Below are 21851 nucleotides of genomic sequence, written 5' to 3' on the forward strand. Positions count from 1 at the left end.
AATCTTCCTCAGCAGTCCATAGCCTCTTACACTAGCCTTTTAAAAAGGGGTTTGAGAGTTTTTAAATATTTCCTGTATTCGATGCTAATTCAGTGTTCATGGCACACGATGTCTACAGAAACTGGAGACCTTGATGACGTGCAGAAAACTGAGTAGCAGCAGACAACAGGTTTTCTGCTCTTCTATTTTTTTAACTTTTTGATTAATATTTTTTATTAAGATTCTTTGTATTTGAGTTTTCCTGCAAAACTTGGTATTGGTGGCATTGTTGTAGCTGAACTTCAGTCCCAAATCCTATGAAATAGAAATCAGAAGTAAAGGTTTAGGGGGGAGTGGGGGAGGCAGGCCAAGGAGTGAACAGAGTTTGACTGGAAAACAAGAGAAGGGTATGTGTGGTGGGCGTTCCCAGGCAAGGCCATCCCCCAGGGTAGGGGGTCGGCAGGTAGCTTGCATCTGCCTCATGAAGGGGGAGAGGCAAAAGATCAGCTGGGGACCCTCCAGAGGCGGCTCCCTCTTCCTGGGCTCCCAGGCCCCAGGGGAAAGTTCAAACAGGGCTTTCCACCCCGCTTTCCACCTGGTTTGACTCCCAGCTCTGCCCTGCCTAGAAAGTGTGTGAGAGCTTGGCTTCCTTTGATCCCTTTCTGTTTCACAAGATTCCGATGTGACGGAGGGAGGGATATAACCCACTCTCTTCTTTTTAGTGTTTATTCAGATTGATTGTGCCACATTCATTTTGATGCATTTAGTGACACCAGCTGGTAATTGAAAAGAACTATTGGTCTTTAGTCTGACCTTTCCATATTGATATCAGACAGGAGCCACGTGTGTGGTATGTCATGCGTTCATCCGGAGGATATAATAGACATTATTTTCACCTGTAGCACAAAGCTATTGTTTTCTTACAAGTATTAATAAAATAAACACTATTATACATAGATTTAAATTTTTAAAGATTTTATTTTTGAGAGAGGGAGCATGAATGGGGAAGGGGCAGGCAGAGAGAGAAAGGGAGACATAGAACGTGAAGCAGGCTCCAGGCTCTGGGCTGTCAGCACAGAGTCCGAAGTGGGGCTTGAACTCAGAAATTGTGAGATCGTGACCTGAATCAAAGTCGGACACTCAACTGACTGAGCCACCCAGGCCGCTCCCTTACATAGATTTTAAAACAGTTACATCAGCATAGGTTTAGTAATTATTAATAAATGTTATTGTACAAAGTTGTGGGGTTTTCTTCTCATTTTTAGATGAAACCTGTTATCTTCCATTATTTTATATAACAGAAGTCCATAATTTAGGGGTGAGTATCTGCCTGGCTTAGTTGGTAGAGCATGTGATTCTTGATCTCGGGGTTGTAAATTCAAGCCCCACGCTGGGTATAGAGATTACTTAAAAATAAAATCTTTGTTTTAAAGAAGTCCGTAGGTTATTAAAAAGACTAAAAAATTAATGATGAAAGAGCTTGAATTCAGATTATAAAATAGCTCAAGTATTCTGGTATAACAACTTCACTGAAGTCTGAGGTTTGGGGGTCAGCTTTTTAGTTACACAGTTTATCTTATTTTTCAGTAAAATATCTATAATAGTGCATCATACAGAAAGAAATGGTTAATCTAATTTCTGTGCCTAGAGGATTGCTAATTATTTGAAAGCTGTTCTCCTCCCAGGATTATTTTGCCAAATTTGTGTTCAGTTTAGATTAGGAAGAATATAGTGTTCTTAAGCAAAATACTTAATAGAACTAAAACAAGTCCAGACTCTGTTGTTTTTATTGTATTTTTGAGATTTTACTGTAGTTCTGTGTAGTTGACCTGACTTTAGAATATAAAGCTAGGAAGGCATACTTTCCATCTACCAAAATGCAATTCTTTATTTCATTTTTTAAATGTTTTTTTAATTTATTTCTGAGAGAGAGAGACAGCGTGAGCAGGGGAGGATCAGAGAGAGAGGGAGGCACAGAATCTGAAACAGGCTCCAGGCTTTGAGCTGGCAGCACAACAGCTAGCCCAACGCAGGGCTCAAACCCACGAACTGTGAGATCATGACCTGAGCCGAAGTCCGACGCTTAACTGACTGAGCCACCCAAGCGCCCCCCCCCCCCAATTTCATTCTGAAACAAACGTTTCTATTTTAAGAAGGTGAGTGGTAGTGATAAATACCAAGTCCAGAATTTTTTAAAACCAGTAGTGCCTTTTTTGTTGCTCTTTAAAAGATTAATATAAGATACTTTTAGAGCATAAAAGATTTCTTTCTTCAAGTCTTTTAAGAACTGATTTTAGGTGTCTGAGTAGCTCAGTCTGTTAAGTGTCTGACTCTCAATTTCGGCTCCGGTCATGATCTCACAGTTGGTGAATTCGAGCCCAGGGTTGGGCTGACAGTGTGGAACCTGCTTGGGATTCTCTCTCTCCTTCTCTCTCTGCCCCTTCCCTCCCCCACATGTGTGTATGCGCATACTCTCTCAAATAAAAAAATTGTGAGTTTATTATCCAGAAAACTTTGATTCATGCTGTGTGACTATTTGATTAATTGCTTTACTTTCATAATTCAAAAAAAAAAAAAAACACTCTTCCAAATGCAGCTGTCCTGAAAAAATTATTATGAGATTGAACCATTTTACTCCTATTCACCCAGGAAAATATTTATTGAGTAGCCATTATACTCCAGGCTGTTCTCATTGTGAAGAATCCAGTGATAAAACAAAGCCCTCACCTTTATGTTCTAGCGACAAATACTTGTAAACAAATATACAAATATGTAAAAAGAATGCTAGTTTGTGGGAAATGCCAAGAAGGAAAATCAGAGTCAGAGGGCAGAGCATATTTTCCAGATTGAAGCATATAAAATCTTTGGCTTATGTTTTTAAATTTAAAATTTTGATTTCTGACCATTGCTGTTAGTGGACATTAGAGAAATTAAAAACTCATTGTACATATTTTGTATACTAATTTAAAAAATTAGCCTCCAGTAGTGAATTCAGCATTTATAAATGGAAGTGTCCATGGAGGGATAAAATCTTGAGTTCACCACTGCTTTGCTTTTAGCAGTAAAGCGTGCAGCTCATGAAATTTGTAATTCTGGAGTGGGTTCAGCTTGCACCAGCCCCCGGGGAGCCTGTTGATACAGCGCTGAGTTACAGATTATTATTCAGCTGTAGAAGTTGTACGCCTAGGCATTTTCTTACATCTTCCTCTCTCAGTCCGTTGAAATCTTGTCCTTTTGCCAAATAAAACAAATCTCCTACTAATAAGAAGCTATAAATAAACAGTAGGAGCATGAGTCAGAGCCAGCGTCACCCTCACTCCTCGGGTGTACCCCTCGGGGCCTCCCCTGGACTCTCATCGCGCACAGACGCGTTGTCCTGCGGAAGTGCTGTTCTGCAGAGCGGCTCGTTACTCCAGGGAGGGTGACTTTGTAGAACTCCGCGACCCTGTGACTGCCAGACTCCTGGCTGTCACCACAGCCAGAAGCAGGCGGTCAGGCTCGGCATGCGGTTGCTGCGAGAAAGAGATGTGTGTCCTCTCTTTCATGTATAAATCCCCAGAGAGCCCGGCCCGGAAGACGGCGGTGAGGACCCCAGGAGGGGTTTCAGGCGCTGCCGCACAGCCGAGCAGCTTTCCAGGGGAGGAAAAGAGAAGGACGAGCTGCCTGAGAGCCCCAGCCCTTCACTCGTCAGGTCCCGTCTGATGGATTGTAGCCTATTTTGCCTCATTCATTCATTTATTCACTCAGGAAATGTTCATTGAACACTGGCTTTTGGCAGACACTGTGCTACAGACTGTATATAAAAATGAATGGGCTCAAATCCTTGTCCTCCAAGAGGTTATTATAGTGGAGAAAGTGGCGTGTAAGTCTAAAATTACAGCACTGTGATAGGAACTGTGAAAGATACATGCAGAATACTCTGTGATTACGGATAAAACTACTCCTATTTGTGGAGCATTTACTGTCCTAGCTGTTTTAGGTAAGTTGTTTCATGTAACCAGCCCTATGAGGTGGATGTTATTACAGTGCATAACTCATGCCGAGTTAACCTCACATAGTTAACCTTAACTATGCCAACACTAACCTCACCTAGGAAGGAGGGGGTGGTACTGGGAAGGCCTCTTCACCAAACACCCCTTGAGTTGATTCTAGAAGGATGAATGAGTAGGGTAGAGTGGGAGGAGGAGGCAGTGTGGCACTCACACAGAGAGGTGAATACGTAAGTGCAGAGCACGTGGGAGAGAGCCGCTGTTGGAATGGAAGGTAAGTTCTGGGAAATAAAAGATGGCAGGATCCATTGGTGAGGAACTTGTGGGCCGTGCCTGAGGAGTCTGGTCCTTACCCTGGAGAAGGTGGATGTATAGCCAGACACGCATTTTAAGAAAGTAACTCTGTAGTTGTGTGTACCAGATGTTAGAAGATTGTTTGTGCTTTTATTTTTATTTTTTTAAACGGTTTTTTAATGTTTGTTTATTTTTGAGAGAGACAGAGCATGAGTGGGGGAGGGGCACAGAGAGAGGGAGACACAGAAATGAAGCAGGCCCCAGGTTCTGAGCTGTCAGCATAGAGCCCAACACAGGGCTCGAACCCACAAACCATGAGAGCGTGACGTGAGCTGAAGTCGGACGCTTAACCGACTGAACCACCCAGGCGCCCCTGTTTGTGCTTTTAAAGGAAGTAATTTCTTTAAAGAAGAAATTCTCCATTATTATTAGGCATCGTTTAAGCATATACAAACATTAAGTTCTCAAAAAAAAACTTAAGCTTTTAGATTTACAGCTCTAAAACCAAAATAATTGTAGAAATTAAATAGAAGTAAAGTTACAGAGAGAATAAAATTAACACCAACCACATGAATTTATGTAAAAGGTCATGCTGTTGTGAAACAGTCATCCCGACAAGTGAGGGTGATGCTAACTCTCCTGGTGCAGGTTCTTTCCACCCTTACGTAGCCGTTTTCTTACTGTCCGGAACTCTCTGAGAGCCGAAGCCTTCCTCCAGTTTTCTCTCTTTGACCGACTAAGAAAACCTTTATTCTCTCTGATTCGCAGTTGTTTGGGGAAGGGGAAACAAAGGTAACCATATCTAATAGGCTTCTTTCTCTGGTCAGTTAAAGTAGTGGTACTGGTATTTGGGGCACCTGGGTTGCTCAGTTCGTTAGGCATCCAACTCTTTTATTGATAAAAAAATTTTTTTTTAGTTTATTTTGAGAGAGACAGAGAGCGAGCAGGGGAGAGGCAGAGGGAGAACGGGAGGGAGAGAATCCCAAGCAGGCTCCACGCTGTCAGAACAGACCCCAGCGTGGGGCTTGAACTCACAAACCGCAAGATCATGCTCTGAGCCGAAACCAATACTAGGATGCTTAACCTCCTGAGCCCCCCAGGCGCCCCCTGTTAAGCATCCAACTCTTGATTTTGGCTCAGCTCATGATCTCACAGTTTGTGAGATCAAGACCCAAGTTAGGCTCTGTGCTGACAGCATGGAGCCTGCTTGGGATTGTCTCTCTCTCTTTCTGTCTCTGTCCCTCCACTGCTAATGCTTTTTCTCTCTCTCTCAAAAAGATATAATACAATAAACTTTTAAAAATATAAATAATGGTACTTGGTGGCATCATAATCATAAATATAATTAGTGGCCCCCACATTGCATGGCAGGTCTAGTATCACCCCAGAGTCTGCTGACATCCATTATTTTATCATCAAAGTGAATTCACACAAATAATTACAGGGAACTGATGGACTACAGTGTGTGAAATGCAGAACTAGAGGGTTCATTGTTCACCTAGAACAGGGATTTTGTAAACAAGGGAGCCACCCGTTCCTTGGGTAGAGAGTCATTGGCCAAATCATTTTAAAAAGTCAAGCATCTAGGACCTAGGGGTTAATAGATTTTTGTTAGAATCTGTGATCGTAGAGATCCTTGATAGTACCCATCATTGTTTCCGGATTGTACTAAATCTGTCATTTACATGTAAGATAAAATAGTAAGAACTTGATGAAGACGTGGCTGTTGCAGAAAGGGTTCTGCTGAGAAATGTACTTTTCAGCCAAGGTAGCTGGTGCACTTTGTGCTTACTTCACTTAAACCCTCTGTGATGTGGATTCTAAGAAATTCAAGCCAGTTTTTTAAAAATTACCTGTAGTCAACTCTAACACGATGAGTCATCACTGATAAATAACAAGACAGCGAAAGAGAAAAGTATACCTTGATTTGTTTGTATAAGAGTTAACAGTTCTCCTTTTCACAGGGTGAAGGGAGATTTTGGAATGTTGATGACGCTCCTTCACTCATAGCTAACTAACATTTGCTGAGCAATTACCGTGTTCAGGGCACTGTGCTAAACTCTTTACATGTCTTAACTAAGTCCTCAAAACAACTTCTCTGAGAAAGCTATTACTATAATGCTCATTTTATAGATGAAGAAAATGCAGGGCCCCATGGCTAGTAAGAAGCACAGCCAGGGTTTGGACAGGGTGACTGCACAGCCTTAACCAGGTTAGAGGTGGGGACTGATTCTGGAGACGTTGATTTGGCAGCTCCGAATGACAAGAGGTCATGGAGGCAGCGGCCTCTACACTGTTTATTTCTGTACCTTTACTTGTAGCAGTCTAGCGGGGAGAATGAAGGAAGGGGGAGGGAGATGCTTGTCAACTCTAGAAAGTGACTCTGGCAGTGTTCTTACTAACTACATTGTACCACCAAGCACTTTATCCTCACCAGGGGGTACCCGTAAGTTTTGAATGAAGCCCTTTGGTCTAGATGACTTAAGGTCCATTGCAATCTAGAGATCAGGAATTTCATCAACATAAGGGGATAAATATTACCACTCCTCAGAATCTTAAGATTATCTAGGGTTAGCCCCATTGATTATATTTCTCCTAACTTCTATTGACAGAAAGCTGTGGGGAAATAAGTATTTTGAAGGATTAAATTCCAATCTGTATCTGCAAGTTACATTTATTTATTTTTTAAAAAATTTTAGTGTTTATTTTTGAGAGAGAGGGAGACACAGAATCCAAAACAGGCTCCAGGCTCTGAGCTGTCCGCACAGAGCCTGATGCAGGGCTCAAACTCACAAACGGTGAGATCATGACCTGAACCGAAGTCAGACGTTTAACCGACGGAGCCACCCAGGCGCCCCTCCAAGTTACATTTATATCCAAGAGTTGACACAGCAGTTGCTTAGAATAATTTGATAAATGGAACTCATACATAGGACTACAGAATTGTTTCTTTACGGGCTTAGTTTCAGAGCTGGAGGATATTTAAAGGATAGATCAACCCATAAATCTGTAGGTATTACTAAAAGTGGTGTGTCATTATTGGCATCAGTGCATGCTGAACCCTGCTGGGCTGTGGAGGAAGGAGAAGCTGACCTGACCAAGACAACACTACACAGATGTTGCTGGCTTTCTTCCACCTGTTAGCACCCAGTGTCAATTTCATGGGTAGAATCATGGTGTGCAAGTGCATTAAATTTTTAAAAACAACTGCTCATTGCTGATGGTCAGTGGGAAAAGAAACATTAGGAGCTGTCATTTTTCTACCAACTGTTGCTTTCATTAACAAGGACAAGAAACATTGTGGGGAATAAATAAGATTCTTACATCACACCAGAAAAAAGCAGCTGAGTCCCCCCCTAAGGATTTTATATCCTATCATCAGACAACTAAAGAAAATAATTTCATATAAATGGCTACGTTAGTCAGTGTCATAAAAATTAGTCTTTACTTCTTTAAAAGAGCAACTGGAAATATTTTGTCTTTGAAAATAGAGTAACCAAACTACCCTAAGATCCCGCAATTGCACTACTAGGTATTTACCCAAAGGATACAAAAATACGGATTTGAAGGGGCACAATGCAACCCAGTATTTATACCAGTACTATCAACAACAGCCAAACTTTGTAAAGAGCCCAGGTGTCCAACAACTGACAAAGAAGATGTGGTACATTCAATGGAATATTACTCAGCCATGAGAAGAATGAAATCTCGCCAGTTGGAATGACGTGGATGGAGCTAGAGTATATTATGCTAAGAGAAATAAGTCCATCAGAGAAAGACAAATACCATATGATTTCACTCATGTGGACAAAAACAGATGAACATATTTGAAGGGAGAAAAATGAGAGAGGGAAGCTAACCATAAGAGACTCTTAATGATAGAGAACAAACGGAGGGCTGATGGAGGGAGGTGGAAGTGGGATGGGCTAAGTGGATAATGGGTATTAAGGAGGACACTTGTGATGACTTACGTGATGACTCGCTGAATTCTCCTGAAACAAGTATTACACTAAATGTTAACTAACTAGAATTTAAGAAAAAATTTAGAATAAGAAAAAAATAGAGTAACCATTTAGTAAACCATATATAGCATTGAGGATATTTTTCAGTTGAAGAGAATTTCTATAGTAGCTCTCTTATAATCTGTTATAGCCAAACTTATGAAGAAAATCAAGATAAGGGAAAGCTGTGGTCATGTTTTAAGATTTGATTTTCTTTTTCCATTTGATTGCCCTATCTAAATTCCCATTAAATTAAATGTAAATTTGCATGTGTAAAAATATACGTATATCCAAGTTATCTCTTAGGAGAGGTTTAATGTAAGTATAAATAGAAAATTTTCTCTAACCAAAAAAAAAAAATTAGTATTAAATTCTGCCTTTTCTCGTCTCTCCATATCTAAAAACTATCAACATGTACTGTTAATTGTACTTCCTAAAACTCTATACTCTTCTCTCCAGCCCCATTGCCATCACTTTGAGGCATGCTTTACCATTTGGGTTCTATCAGAAGGCTCTCTTTATTCTCTTCTTCATATCCACCTCCACCACTGAAGTCCTCCATCTGTGTGTGTGTGTGTGTGTGTGTGTGTGTGTTTTCCCAGCCTGAATCCCTTTATTGGCTTTTTATTAAATCGAGGTTCCTTAATCATATCAAACAGGGCCTGCCTCCAGGAGCTGGTCTTTGCTTACTTTCCCTGCCTCATTTCCTGCCACTTTCCCTTATACCTTAAGACCCAACTTACTAGTAGTTCCCCAGTACCCACCCATACACACCACAGTACGTATACACCTTTATCCCCATACACACATCTTTGAAAATAAAATTCCCTTGACTGCAGCCGTGTCACATTCCAAGACTTGAAATGATCTAAACACAGAAATCTCATCCCCTAATTGGGGCTGAACACAGTTGACTTGAATACAAGCGAAATTGCTAGTTGTTAGGATAGTCATCTTTCTGCAGTACACGTGTTTTGGAGCTTTGACGCACTCCCCACTTCCTGCCTCAGAGATAAAGAATTTCTTATCCAACTGCTGGCAAACAGCCCTCTTCAGGAATTGCCTTGTCCCCAACTCAGGACAACTGTGAAGGGGCTTTCCCCTTCCCCATGGGGTCCGCCGAGGCTTGGAGATTTCATCAGAGTCTGACTTCTCCCTCTGCCATACCTCTTCCTTTCCACAGGTCCTTTGGTCAAGATCACTCCCTAATAAGTTTCCTGTAAGCAGTCTCTGTCTGCTTGCTGGGCAGACCAGCCTGTAACATGTCTTATTGATTCTTTTTTGTTCTAGAGCTTGTGAAGTCATGGTTTGCTAACATCTTACTAATTCAGGTCATTTCATCAGGCATGTATTGAGCACCTGCTCCATGCCAAGCATTGTGCCACATGCAGTGGGGACAAATGAGGACTTGGCCTGTGCCCTAGAGAAGTTTGCAGTTCAGTTGAGGTGACAATTACGTTCAGAACTGTACTATCACATCTTTAGAATTATCCTTTTTTTAACTTAACTTCAATAATCAGTATAAAATCAAAGAACAAAAGGAAAGCATCTCAGGGAAATGAAAAAAAAAAGTAGAGTGAAATTTTAGAAGGTTATCGAGGTTGTCTTTGGGATTCCGGAAGCCTTTAGGGAAAATAGTTTTTTTCACTTTTTATTTTGAAATAAGTTCAAGCTTAGAGAAAAGTTACAACTAACACATAACTCCCATACACCTTTATACAGATTCATCAATAAAAATTTTTATATATATATATATTTTTTATTTCTAGGAGAGAGAGAGAGACAGCATGAGTAGGGGAGGGTCAGAGAGAGAGGGAGTCACAGACTGAAACAGGCTCCAGGCTCTGAGCTGGCAGTCAGCACAGAGCCCAACGTGGGGCTCGAACCCACGAACTGCGAGATCATGACCTAAGAGAAAGTCGGACGCTTAACCGACTAAGCCACCCAGGCACCCCACATCAATAAGAAAATTTTTTTAAATGTTTTATTTATTTCTGAGAGAGAGAGAGAGAGCAGGTGAGGATCAGAGAGAAAGGGAGACACAGAATCTGAAGCAGGCTCCAGGCTCCGAGCTAGCTGTCAGTACAGAGCCCGATGCGGGGCTCGACCGCAGGAACCGTGAGATCATGACCTGAGCCAAAGTCAGACGCTCAAACGACTGAGCCACCCAGGCGCCCCCAGATTCATCAATTTTTAACATTTCTCCACATGCTTTAGCATATAAATGTGTAAGAATGCTAAACATTACACATTTACACGTTACATTTACATTAGGCATTTTATACACATATTACACAGACACAAAATACACATATTTTGCAAACAGAATAGGTTGAATATGTCACCTCATCCCTTAATACTGTGTGTATTTAAAAAAAAGTGTGTATTTAAAAAAAGGAGATTCACTGGTTACTACAGTAGTCAAATTCAGGATGTTTGATACTTTACAGTCTAGATTCAAATTTAGTTAATTATCCCAAAGATGAGTTTTAAGAGTCCTAGAACTTTTGTAATTTAAACTAAGAGTTGTATGGAGTAAGCCACAGAAGAGCTCGCGACTTAACTAATTTGATTAAAATATCATAGTGAAGGGGACCCACTTGTGACTTTCTAAGGGGAAAGCACGGTTACGTCCAGGTTACCAGTACACGCGTGACGTGTACCTCTCTAGAAGCGGGTCTTACTCTATAGAGCTCGTTTCACGCGGTGCCTTTCAAAACAGACTGTAGCCCGGAGCCGGGGATCGTGAATTTCATTGAACTCGTATGTAAAGTAGACTGACTTGTCGGCTTGGGCTTTACTGTGGTCAAGTTTAACGATGTTGTTTGGATCTTGCGCAGGCTTCGCCAAGAGGCGGGGAGGTGGCGGGGGTGGGGGGGTTGGGGGGACAGGAACTGCTCCCGGAACTAGATCTGCAGACCATCCCCCATCCCCGGCTACTAAGCACACACTGATGTCGCGGGAGGCGGGGCCACCTGGCTGGGGCATCGTCGTGAGGGCGTGGTCGGCGCGTGGCCCCCTCTCCCCGCGCATGGGTCTCTGGGAGTCCGTGACGTCACTTCCGGTGTGGCTGGGCGTGGTCTGTTGGGAGTTGGTGGCGGTAGCGGAAGTCCAAGCACAGGCCGCCTCCGTGGGGGAAAGCCGGGTCGAGTCTGCCGCCTCTGCCGCCTCTGCCGCCCCAACGCTCGACGGCCGTGGACGTCATGGCTTCCCCGCTGAAGCTGAAGCTGGAGCAGGACGTGCAGGGGAAAGTAGATTCGTTTCGGGCCCGCATCGCGCAGGAGGCCGAGGATCTCGTGTCCACCTTCTTCCCCCAGAAGCTGTCGGAGCTGGATAGTCGCGTCCAGGAGCTCCTCCTGCAAGACCTGTCCAGAATCCGTTCGGTGCCGGCCCTGGAGCCCCCCGCCGCCCCCGCCACCGCGGGGGATGGGCCCACCCGGGACCCGCCGCCTCTGCAGACCCAGGCCTCGGGCAGAGTGCCGGCCCTGCCAGGCGGCGAGGGACAGCTGCTGTGCAGCAACCAGCATCTGGTGGAGCTGATCGAGCGGGTCAAGCCCGAGGTCGAGCTGCTGCGGGAGAAGTGCAACACGGTGCGCATGTGGGTGCAGCTGCTCATCCCGAAGGTGGAGGACGGCAACAACTTCGGGGTGTCCATCCAGGAGGACACCGTGGACCAGCTGTGGACCGTGGAGAGCACGGCGGCCTCCTATCTGCGCCGCTTCTCCACCTACTACAACACCAGGGCCAAGCTGGTGTCCAAGATCGTGAAATACCCGCAGGTGGAAGACTATCGCCGCACGGTGGCCGAGGTGGACGAGAACGAGTACCTGAGTGTGCGCCAGATCCTGCTGCACGTGCGGAACCAGTACGCCACCCTGCACGACGTGATCCTCAAAAACATCGAGAAGATCAAGACCCCTCGGAGCAGCAACACCGACAGCCTCTACTGAGGGCCTGCCTCCTCCCTTCTTTCCCGAGGGAGGTGGCCGGGCTGTTGAGGCAGCCGGACGGCGTTATAATGACCGTGTAGGTGCTGAACCGACTGGAGACGTGCCTTCCTGTTGAGTGACCGTTTCGTACAGCTTGTCTTCACACTTCTGGTGCTTCTGGTGTAGTTCTTACTGGCTTTTTCCTTCACCCAGAGGCCGGGACAAGCCACGTGGTAGAAGGTGGTAGGGTTGGCCTAGGAGAAGGATTACCGTTTTTAAAAGCAGCTGCGTAGATGCCTGTTGGCCAGGGTGTCTTTTTCATGACATTGCTGACGTCGAATGTTTGAGGGGTTTTACTCCAAGAAAAACCTGAAGTTTAAAAGAAAGTTAAAGGAAGCTTTTCCTAAGGTTCTGCTGTGTTACTTTGTTCAAACCTCAGAAATGCTTTTTGCCTTTTTTTTTTTTTTTTTTGTCAAGGAAAGGAGTTTACAGAGATGTGTCGAGGTCTGTGTATGCCTCCAGTTTGGCAGATTGAAATAAAACTTGGTTTTAACATTTTACGATGGACTCAGCGTGCTTATCAGAACCATGGTCTTCAGATGTATAGGGTTTCCCTCCTCCTCCGTTGGACTCCCACCTTTGTGATTTTTCAGCTCTGGAGTGTATGAAAAATGAGCAGATAAAAAAGAGTCCTAGATCTTTATTGTTCTAGAGAAATGGACACCCACACCTCCCTTAGTGCGAAGAGGAATCTGTGAAAACTGCTTCCTTGCACCACCTCCTTTCTAACCCCGCGTCTTTCAGTTTCCTTTCACACAGCTTAGGATTTCCTGTGGGTGTTCATTCACCGCAGAAGATCCTTTAAGTTTGTATCGCGTTTGCTTTTTTTTTTTTTTTCTTTTTTCCTCCATTGAGTTCCATCTCCCTTCCCCTCTTGCCTCTTGAGATCTTTCTTAGGGCCTCTTAACCGAATTTCCGTCTCTAAGGATATGGATCTTTATTTAAATCTAAAGAGGCTAAATAAAATGTAACTTTGAGTGTCTTCCTCCCGCTTTGGCTGCCTGGTTGAGAGGAAACGGCTGTCCTTGCCTCTGCCTCGGTGCTCTACCCTGTTGGTGTTGGTCAAGTCCAACACTTGAAGGTTTTAGTTGCAGTGACTCCTTGCGCTCTGAGTCCCCTCCTGCATTACAGGGAATTTCTTTCTGCCGATGTGAGGAATTCTCTCTCCATCATGGCTTTTGTTCAGAATTTCATGTCTTCTGATACTAAAGGTACTTTAGTCAGCTTTATAGTGTTAATACTGTCCGAGGACTTTCAGCACGCAGAAACACCACCTGCGGAAGTCATGTAATAATACCTTTGAAGAAAACATGAATGGGAGTTCTTTTTGGTGCTTTTTAATATCTAGGAATGAGGTGATTTCTGTGCACAGTGGATAGCTTCATCTCTTTTTTCCCCATTCAGCTACTTGTGTCCTGAACCCTCGTAATGTTTTTGAAACTATATACATACATTAATTATGGCCTTAATCTTTTACAGTACTTTATAGTAATACTTCCATGCAGTAAATTATTTCTCAAATGAGTTTTTGGTGGGAAAATTATGAGGGATTAAGCTTGTTTATTGTGACATGTGAAAATATATTTCCTGTTGAAATTTCTTCTTTACATAAAATCCTCTGCAACAAGGTGACCATGTAAGAGAGTCTGGTATCTGTTTTGAAACTTATTTGTTAGGGGCGCCTGGGTGGCTCATTCGGTTAAGCATCCGGCTTCAGCTCAGGTCATGATCTCACGGTTTACAAGCTTGAGCTCCATGTGGGGCTCTGTGCTGGCAGTTCAAAGCCTGGAGCCTGTTTCAGATTCTGTGTTTCTCTCTCTGCCCCTCCCCAGCATTCATTTTCTCTCTCTCTCTCTACCTCTCTCTCAAAATAATAAAAAAATAAACTTATTTGTAATTCTGCCTTTTTTCCTTTTTAAAAAATATCTTTGTGAGGATATAGTCTTGCTATACAAACGCAATTACTTCTGAACTTACTTATGGATAGGGTGAAAATATGAATAATTTCATCTCTTCTTTTAATTGATCCTGATGTTCCCTCTCCCCATTTCCCTATTTAATGAGTGAAGTCACTTTTTTTTAAAAAAAAATTTTTTTTTAATGTTTTTTATTTATTTCTAGGAGAGAGAGAGACAGCGTGAGCAGGGGAGGGTCAGAGAGAGAGAGAGTCACAGACTGAAACAGGCTCCAGGCTCTGAGCTGGTAGTTAGCACAGAGCCCGACGCGGGGCTCGAACCCACGAACTGCGAGATCATGACCTAAGCGAAAGTCAGAGGCTTAACCGACTAAGCCACTTAGGCGCCCCTGAAGTCACTTTTGAATGAGGCTTTTTCTTCAGGACTCTCTTCAATGTGTTTTGGTTGCCAAGAGTGAAAACCAGCATGAACCTTTATGGGCAGACTGGATTCTACAGGCTGTTAGAAAAACATTTCCTCTTTATCAGCAAGAATTGTTTAAGGTGTAAAGCAGAGATGTTTTCTTTTGCATGTTTTCTAGAATAGAAATGTTTCTGAGTTTGAACTATACCACATTAATGGTGGGCAGTTTTTTGTTTTATCCAAGGTGGTAGGGACACCCATCCTGTCTTCCTGAGGTTGGTGTAAGTGTTGGCATTTCTCTTGCTGATTTGTTTTCCTTCTCTGTTTCACTGGAGTGAGTAAAGAGATGACATTTCTCCACGAGCAAAGTGAGTTAGAGACATAGAATTCTGTTGCAATCACCTTTGGCTTTTAAATTTTTGTTTATGGGGCCATTGGGTGGCTCAGTCGGTTAAGCATCCGACTTTGGCTCAGGTCATGATCTCATGGCTTGTGAGTTCAAGCCCTGCATCAGGCTCTATGCTGACAGCTCAGAGCCTGGAGCCTGCTTTGGATTCTGTGTCTCCCTCTCTCTCTGCCCATCCTCCATTTGCACTCTGTCTCTCTCAAAAATAAATAAATACTTTAAAATGTATTAAAAAATTTATTTTTTATTTACGGTGGGGGCAGCTGGGTGGCTCAGTGGTTTAAGCATTCGACTCTTGATTTGGGCTCAGGACATGATCTCACAGTTTGTGGGCTTGAGCTGCATGTCTGGCTCTGTGCTGACAGCTTGGACCTGCTTGGAGCCTCTCCTTCTCTCTGTACTCCTCTCCATTTTGTACCCGTTCTCTCTCTCTCTCTCTCTCTCTCTCCATCCCTCTCTCTCTCTCTCTCTCTCTCTTTCTCTCTGAGATTTTAAAGAAAAATACAATTTTATTTATGGTTATATCTAGAAAATGCACCTTGTGCTTGGGCCTGTTCTTATTAAGATGGATATGAATATTCCTGTTTGCACTTGACATTCCCACTCAAGAGTTCTCTTTATTTCCCTTGTAAGGTGTTCTAGCTCAATCACAAAAGTACCAGGAGCAATTTGGTAGACATTTAATTGCACACGAGCATGTTATGAACAATGTAAAGGAATTCCAAACTTGCTTAGTTCTCAAGCATAGTTAATCTTCTAAGGTTTAAATTATCTGTTCCGGGGCGCTTGGGTGGCTCGGCTGGTTACATGTCTGACTTCAGCTCAGGTCACGATCTCATGGTTTATGAGTTCGAGCCCCCTGTCAGGCACAGAGCCTGGCGTCTGCTTTGGATTCTGTGCCTCCCTCTCTCCCTGCGCCTCCCCTGCTCGTACTCTGTCCTCTCTCTTAAAAATAAACAAACATTAAAATTTTAAAAGTATCTGTTTTATGCATAACATAAGCATCATACTTTGTTTGTTCCTTTTACTCTTAAGCTTTGTCAGACTCTACACCAGATTGAAACAAATGGTGTCTAATACCCAGGCGTGCCTTTTACTAAGAGTATGCATGTCCTCCATTGTTAAGGATTTTTAGTATTTGCATTATTTCCTTGTTCTAACACTATATCCAACCAAATTGGAGCTGGAATGCTTTTATAAAGTCCCTTCTGCAGAAAGTAAGCCTTTTGTGATTTTCCCTTTTTTTGCAAATGTTTGTGAAAGCTCTTACAATAATAGACCTATTTTAGGAACTGGTGTGAAAACATGGTTTCTGATGTAATTTGCTTATTATTAGTACTTGCAGCCCCATTTTTGTTCCTTTTAAAGGATAGCTGAATTGAGAGAGCATGTTTTAATGTTTTCTTCTTAAAAAGTGGTTTTAAAAACTTATTTTGGGATTAAATACTTTTAGTTTTAAATTCTTCTTATAATTGGTGATAGCTACTAACTCAAATTTGGTTGGAAACTTGGGTATTGGCAGATCTGGCTTTTAGAACTGAGGGAAATTTTTTTTCTTAAATGATGTAGAAGAGGCTTAATTTTGAAGTTCTTAAACTGTGGAGCTTAGAGGGTTTTTAAAAAATTACTGACTTGTTTATAAATTCTTTGGTTGTTAGAGGCAACAGTTTTTATAGTCTTTATGAGATTTTCATGTTTTTACAGAATTCTTACCAAATGGCCTTCACCATTAATAGATAACTATGTGATCAATTTTAAAGTTCCAAAGAACTATCTCAGTGCTCAGAAATTTGGGAAAATAAACAGGGAGGAATTACTCATAACCCTCTAGGTCAAAATTACTGAAACGTACGTGTGGGTTTCATTTATTTTAAAGAATACATACATGTTTTTAAATCCCTGCAAATTCATTATGCATGTTTCTGTAGAGGAGAGGCATTTCTATTTAAATCCAGTCTAACCAGTATTTCAGTTTCATTTGACGGATACCCCAGATTCAGCTAGCAATAGATAAACCCCCTTTCATTTTATTTCCTGGGGATTCTTGTGGCTCTGTCACCTAACGGTGAGAGTATTTGTCTGAGGCAGGGATTTTGACCAGAGCGTGGAAAATCGAGATCAGGTAGCCAGGAGGACACAGGGCTGCATGACTGAGACGATAGAATGCTGAGACACGTAGATGAGGAAGTTTTGCTGCTTTTGGGTTGGGGCTCCATATGGCATTAGCAGTATAGCTGTAATAATGTCACTATTTAGTGCTTACCTCCTCCCAAGAAATGCGTGTTTATTACCTTTATAAAACGTGTACAAGAAAGCAATGGCACTGTTTTATACTGATTAGATAAGTCACTCCTACGTGCGTGATTTGTTATGAGTAGGAGGGAATCCTCCTTCCTCTGTCAACATTTAAACATTTCTGAAAGATCCTATTGTGTACTGACATCAAGGCATTTGTTTTAGAAATTACTGATCTCTTTGAAAACAGAACAAAGGACTCAGTCAGTTAAGGAACAGGTGCGGGACCACCCTTGTCCTCCGCATCGGGACACTTTTCTGCTCACACATTAGTATCATCTGCCCACCTTCAACTGAAATTACCCCTGGGAAGCAGAATATATGTATAAACGTTTCATGGTTTATCTTTTCATCAACAATAAGGGGTGCTTTATGTTCGATGACTGTACATTTGTGTATCATTTTCTTTATTGTGCTAAGTCTTCCAAGTCCCTAGAGGCATAATTTTAGCAGTGAAACTTAGTGACCCCAGTGACTCAACTTAAAAATGTCTCACTAGTAAACTGATTTTAATGAATTCTCTCACACAGAGAATGTCAAGTGTTATTTTTACTTATTCATGGAAAACTAGCAGGAGCTGATGAACAGGAAATGAACCTATAATCAGAATTAGGTTCCTTTCACAATTTGGCCATTTGTTTTGGCTTTGTTACGCTCACTTTTATAGTTTTCAGGCGTTACGCTGGAAGTCACATCTGCTTCAAATACTATTGCTTTCAGAGTGTAAAGCATTTTGAAATTGTCAAATAGAGTTTTCAATGTAAATTTTGGAGACAGAGATGTACTTCCGCCCCCCATTAATTTTACAGATGGAGAAATTTAGACCCATCGAGTTTCTATAGCATCACAACTTATGTGTGACAAAGCAAAGTCTAGAAGGCAGATCATCTTCCATTTCAAGCTAGTGCTTTTGTCACTGAGCTACACTATCTCCTTGTTATCAGTAATGAGATGATGTTCAAAGGAGTTCTTCTAGAAACAAACAAACCAGGAGAATTCCCCAGATTAGCATGCCCCTATGAAATGATGTTATTTAGGGGCGCCTGGGTGGCTCAGTCGGTTCAGCATCCGACTTCGGCCTCAGGTCATGATCTCATGGTTCATGAGTTCAAGCCCCGTATTGGGCTCTGTGCTATCAGCTCAGAGCCTGGAGCCTGCTTTGGATTCTGTGTCTCCCTCTCCCTCTCTCTCTCCCCCTCCCCTGCTTGCACTGTCTCTCTCTCTGTCTCAAAAATAAATGTAAAGAAAATTTTTTAAAATGTTATTCTGCAAAACTTAAGAGATGTTGAAATGTTTCCAAGCCCATAATGTTTTATTTAAAGATGATGGAAAGACATTTTTTTTAAAATATCTAAATTTACGTTAAGTGTAACTTTGGTCATAAAAATGATCCTCACTAAACAAAACCCAGGAATTTCAGGGCCTCCAGGTCCATATCCTTCTAATGAGGAATTGTTCTGTACCATCAGCCATGCCATTTGTGTTGGAGGATGGCGCTATGGGAGCAGGTGGAGATAGGCCAGGAGAAGCCTAATATAAGAGTTTGTTTTTCACTTTCTAATATGTGGGTTTAAAATTTCCTACTGACCAATTCCCCCATCCCTAATCTTCACTGCCGAAGGATTGCTAAGTAGAATTGTTGTGGCTGCTGTTCCTGATAACCTACAGAATAAAGCAGGGAAAGGAGAAGACCTATAATTTTTTGCTGGGGAGGAAGCCTGGAAGGGCCATTTCTCAAAAGAAGTTTACCCTCTAGCGTGTGGAATACAGTAGACACTAGTCTTCAAATGTAACTGGCCACTGGGCTACGCTGGAAGTATAAAAGGCACACTGGAAGGGCGCCTGGGTGGCTCAGTCAGTTAGGCGTCTGACTTCGGCTCAGGTCATGATCTCCGGGTTCGTGGGTTCAAGCCCCGCGTCAGGCTCTGTGCTGACAGCCAGCTGAGAACTTGGAGCCTGTTTCAGGTTCTCTGTCTCCCTCTCTCTCTGACCCTCCCCTGCTCATGCGATCTCTCTCTCTCTCAGAAATTTAAAAAAATTTAAAAAAAAGGCACGCTGGAGTTTGAAGATTAGGATGAAGAAAAAGAGTGAACTATCTGAATAGATTTTATGTTGATTATATGTTAAATGATAATATTCTGGCAACATTGAGTTACATAAAGTAGGTTGTTAAAATTTCACCAGTTTTCTTTTTTACTTTTTTATTGTATACTCGAAAGTTTGAAGTTACCTATATGTCTAAAACCAGCACTGTGCGAGAGCTACGATTTCTCAGTAATTGAGATGCACCTTGGAGCTGACACAGAACTTTGTACAGTGGTGTACTGTGGGGACATGGCGTTTCATTAAGTGTAGACTTTTTGATTTTCAGTAAAATTAAAAAAATTTTTTTAAATGTTTATTTATTTTTGAGAGACAGAGCAAGCAGGGGAGGGGCAGAAGGAGAGGGAGACACAGAATCTGAAGCAGGCTCCAGGCTCTGAGCTGTCAGCACAGAACCCGATGTGGCGCTTGAACCCATAAACCTTGAGATCATGACCTGAGCCAAAGCTGGGCCCTTAACCGACTGAGCCACCCAGGCACCCCTTCAGGAAAATTTTTATTGATTTGACATCTGGGGCATAATGTGCAGCTCAGTAAAGCCATTTAGAGAGAGGCTAAACTCTGCTTGATCTTGGAACTCAAGAGTTCCTACAGGAGTGAATGGCTGGAAAGCCCCGGAGCTTGCCTTCTGAAAATTGTATCTCTTACCAGACTTTCGGGGAGTAATCTGTATGGTTAATTCAGGGCAGCTGAATTAGAAACCAACTAGATCGTAAGTTTGGCATCTTATAAAAACTGAGACACCTGTTGTGTGGATGAAAGAATAGTGTACCTTTGGTGCCTACATATACCTACAGGCAAAGTCAGGCTCTACCACAAGGAATAGTGTTTGAACACCTAAATCCCCATAATTCCACTGGAATCCCATAATATTGTTTAATATTGTTTCTTTGTATTGTTTTTATGTGTGTGATATATATATGTATATATATCGAAGTCCTTTGAGAAGAGTGAGGTTTGTTTTTTTTGTTTTTTTTGTTTTTTTTTTTTACTCTTTATTATCCCTTATGGGGTTTTGCCTATAGTGAGTTTATAAAGTATCTTGAATTAAATTGAACTAAACCAAAATGAGATCAAACGACAGAAAGTTGTTTCTCCTTTTTCTCCTAAGACTTCTAGTAAGTAAGTGAAGCACTTCGCTACAGCCGAGCATGCACGTGGATGTGTACCCAGAAACGTGTGACAGTGGTGTGGGGCACCTAGAGATCTGATTCAGAGTTCAACAGAGCTAATTTTTGGCCCCCAATTAAGCGTTTTCATGTCACAGTCATACAACCTCTTTAGAGTGCTCCTGGCAGCTCCCCCTCCGCTCTTGCCCTTAATTTTGTTATTTCGTTAACCCTGTTCGCCGCGCGACAGCTGCGAGTCGTGCCACACATCTGCCCCGAACCCGCACTGAACACGACTCTCTCACCCCATTAACAACACCAGTAATTCTCTTATTACTTTTCTAGCCACGAGTCATGGAGCAATAAGTCTAGTATATCAAAGAGTAAAGAATCCTGAAAATTGTGTGTCAGAACGGATTGTCTGTGGTTACGCACTTACTGCTTTATTTACCCTCCCAGATTTCTGTACTTAAAACGTTAGTTTCGTTAACGCTTGAGTGTTAGCGTAGTATGTTAAGTGGTTATGAAGGAATTCTTTTAGATTTTAAGTTTTATTTGCTAATAAATATAAAGACTTAAAATATCTGGCATAAAAATTTGTCGTAAGTTTCATACGGCGTAGAGGAAGTGTAGCGAACTCCCCACACCACTGTCTTCTTCTGCTTCTTTAATATCGGCAATGGATTTTTCTGCTCCCCCCACCCCTGCATTTTTGCTATGAGACAAGCACAGAATTATTGAACCCATTTATATGTGTCACAGCTGACTCCAGTACTTCTGTTAGACACCATCCAGAGCTGAAGAAATTTGACTCTGTGATTGCTGTTCTGTGGAGGAGTAAGCCTCCGCTCTGCTGATAAATAATTCACAGACGGCAGGAAGAAAGACCCCTTAGAAAGCCATTGTTAGGAACCTCCTGAGCCAAGGGTTAATACTTTCAATAAGAAGCCAGTAAGTCGAATAGAATTCTTCTACATTTTTTTTTTTTTAAAGTTTGTTCTTTTATTATTATTATTTTTTTAATGTTTTATTTATTTCTAGGAGAGAGAGAGACAGCGTGAGCAGGGGAGGGTCAGAGAGAGAGGGAGTCACAGACTGAAACAGGCTCCAGGCTCTGAGCTGGCAGTCAGCACAGAGCCCGACGCGGGGCTCGAACCCACGAACCGAGAGATCATGACCCAAGCGAAAGTCGGACGCTTAACCGACTAAGCCACCCAGGCGCCCCAGAATTCTTCTACATTTAAACTCTTCATTATTGCATTTTATTATAAGAAGTCTAGAGATGAAACAATAGAGTGGGAAGAATAAAATGATTGTGATGAATGTAATTTGTGTTTAAACTTTTAGAAAGAAGATGAAGAGTACTGG

At 42.3% G+C, this 21851-nt stretch overlaps 2 protein-coding genes across 2 annotated transcripts in view; both read left to right on the top strand.

The window, feature by feature from the left end:
• ATF6 (activating transcription factor 6) overlaps positions 1–21851 on the top strand; it is a 191378-nt gene that overhangs the window by 102785 nt on the left and 66742 nt on the right. The gene's annotated exons all lie outside the window — the stretch shown is intronic.
• LOC120241058 (proteasome activator complex subunit 3-like) lies at positions 11348–12752 on the top strand. Its single transcript, XM_039245975.1, has one exon. The coding sequence runs from the start codon at positions 11467–11469 to the stop codon at positions 12211–12213; it is 747 nt and encodes a 248-aa protein (XP_039101906.1). The 5' UTR covers positions 11348–11466; the 3' UTR covers positions 12214–12752.

The sequence above is a fragment of the Hyaena hyaena genome, unplaced genomic scaffold (assembly GCF_003009895.1).
Source record: "Hyaena hyaena isolate Hyena2069 unplaced genomic scaffold, ASM300989v1 scaffold_275, whole genome shotgun sequence".
NCBI lineage: Eukaryota > Metazoa > Chordata > Mammalia > Carnivora > Hyaenidae > Hyaena > Hyaena hyaena.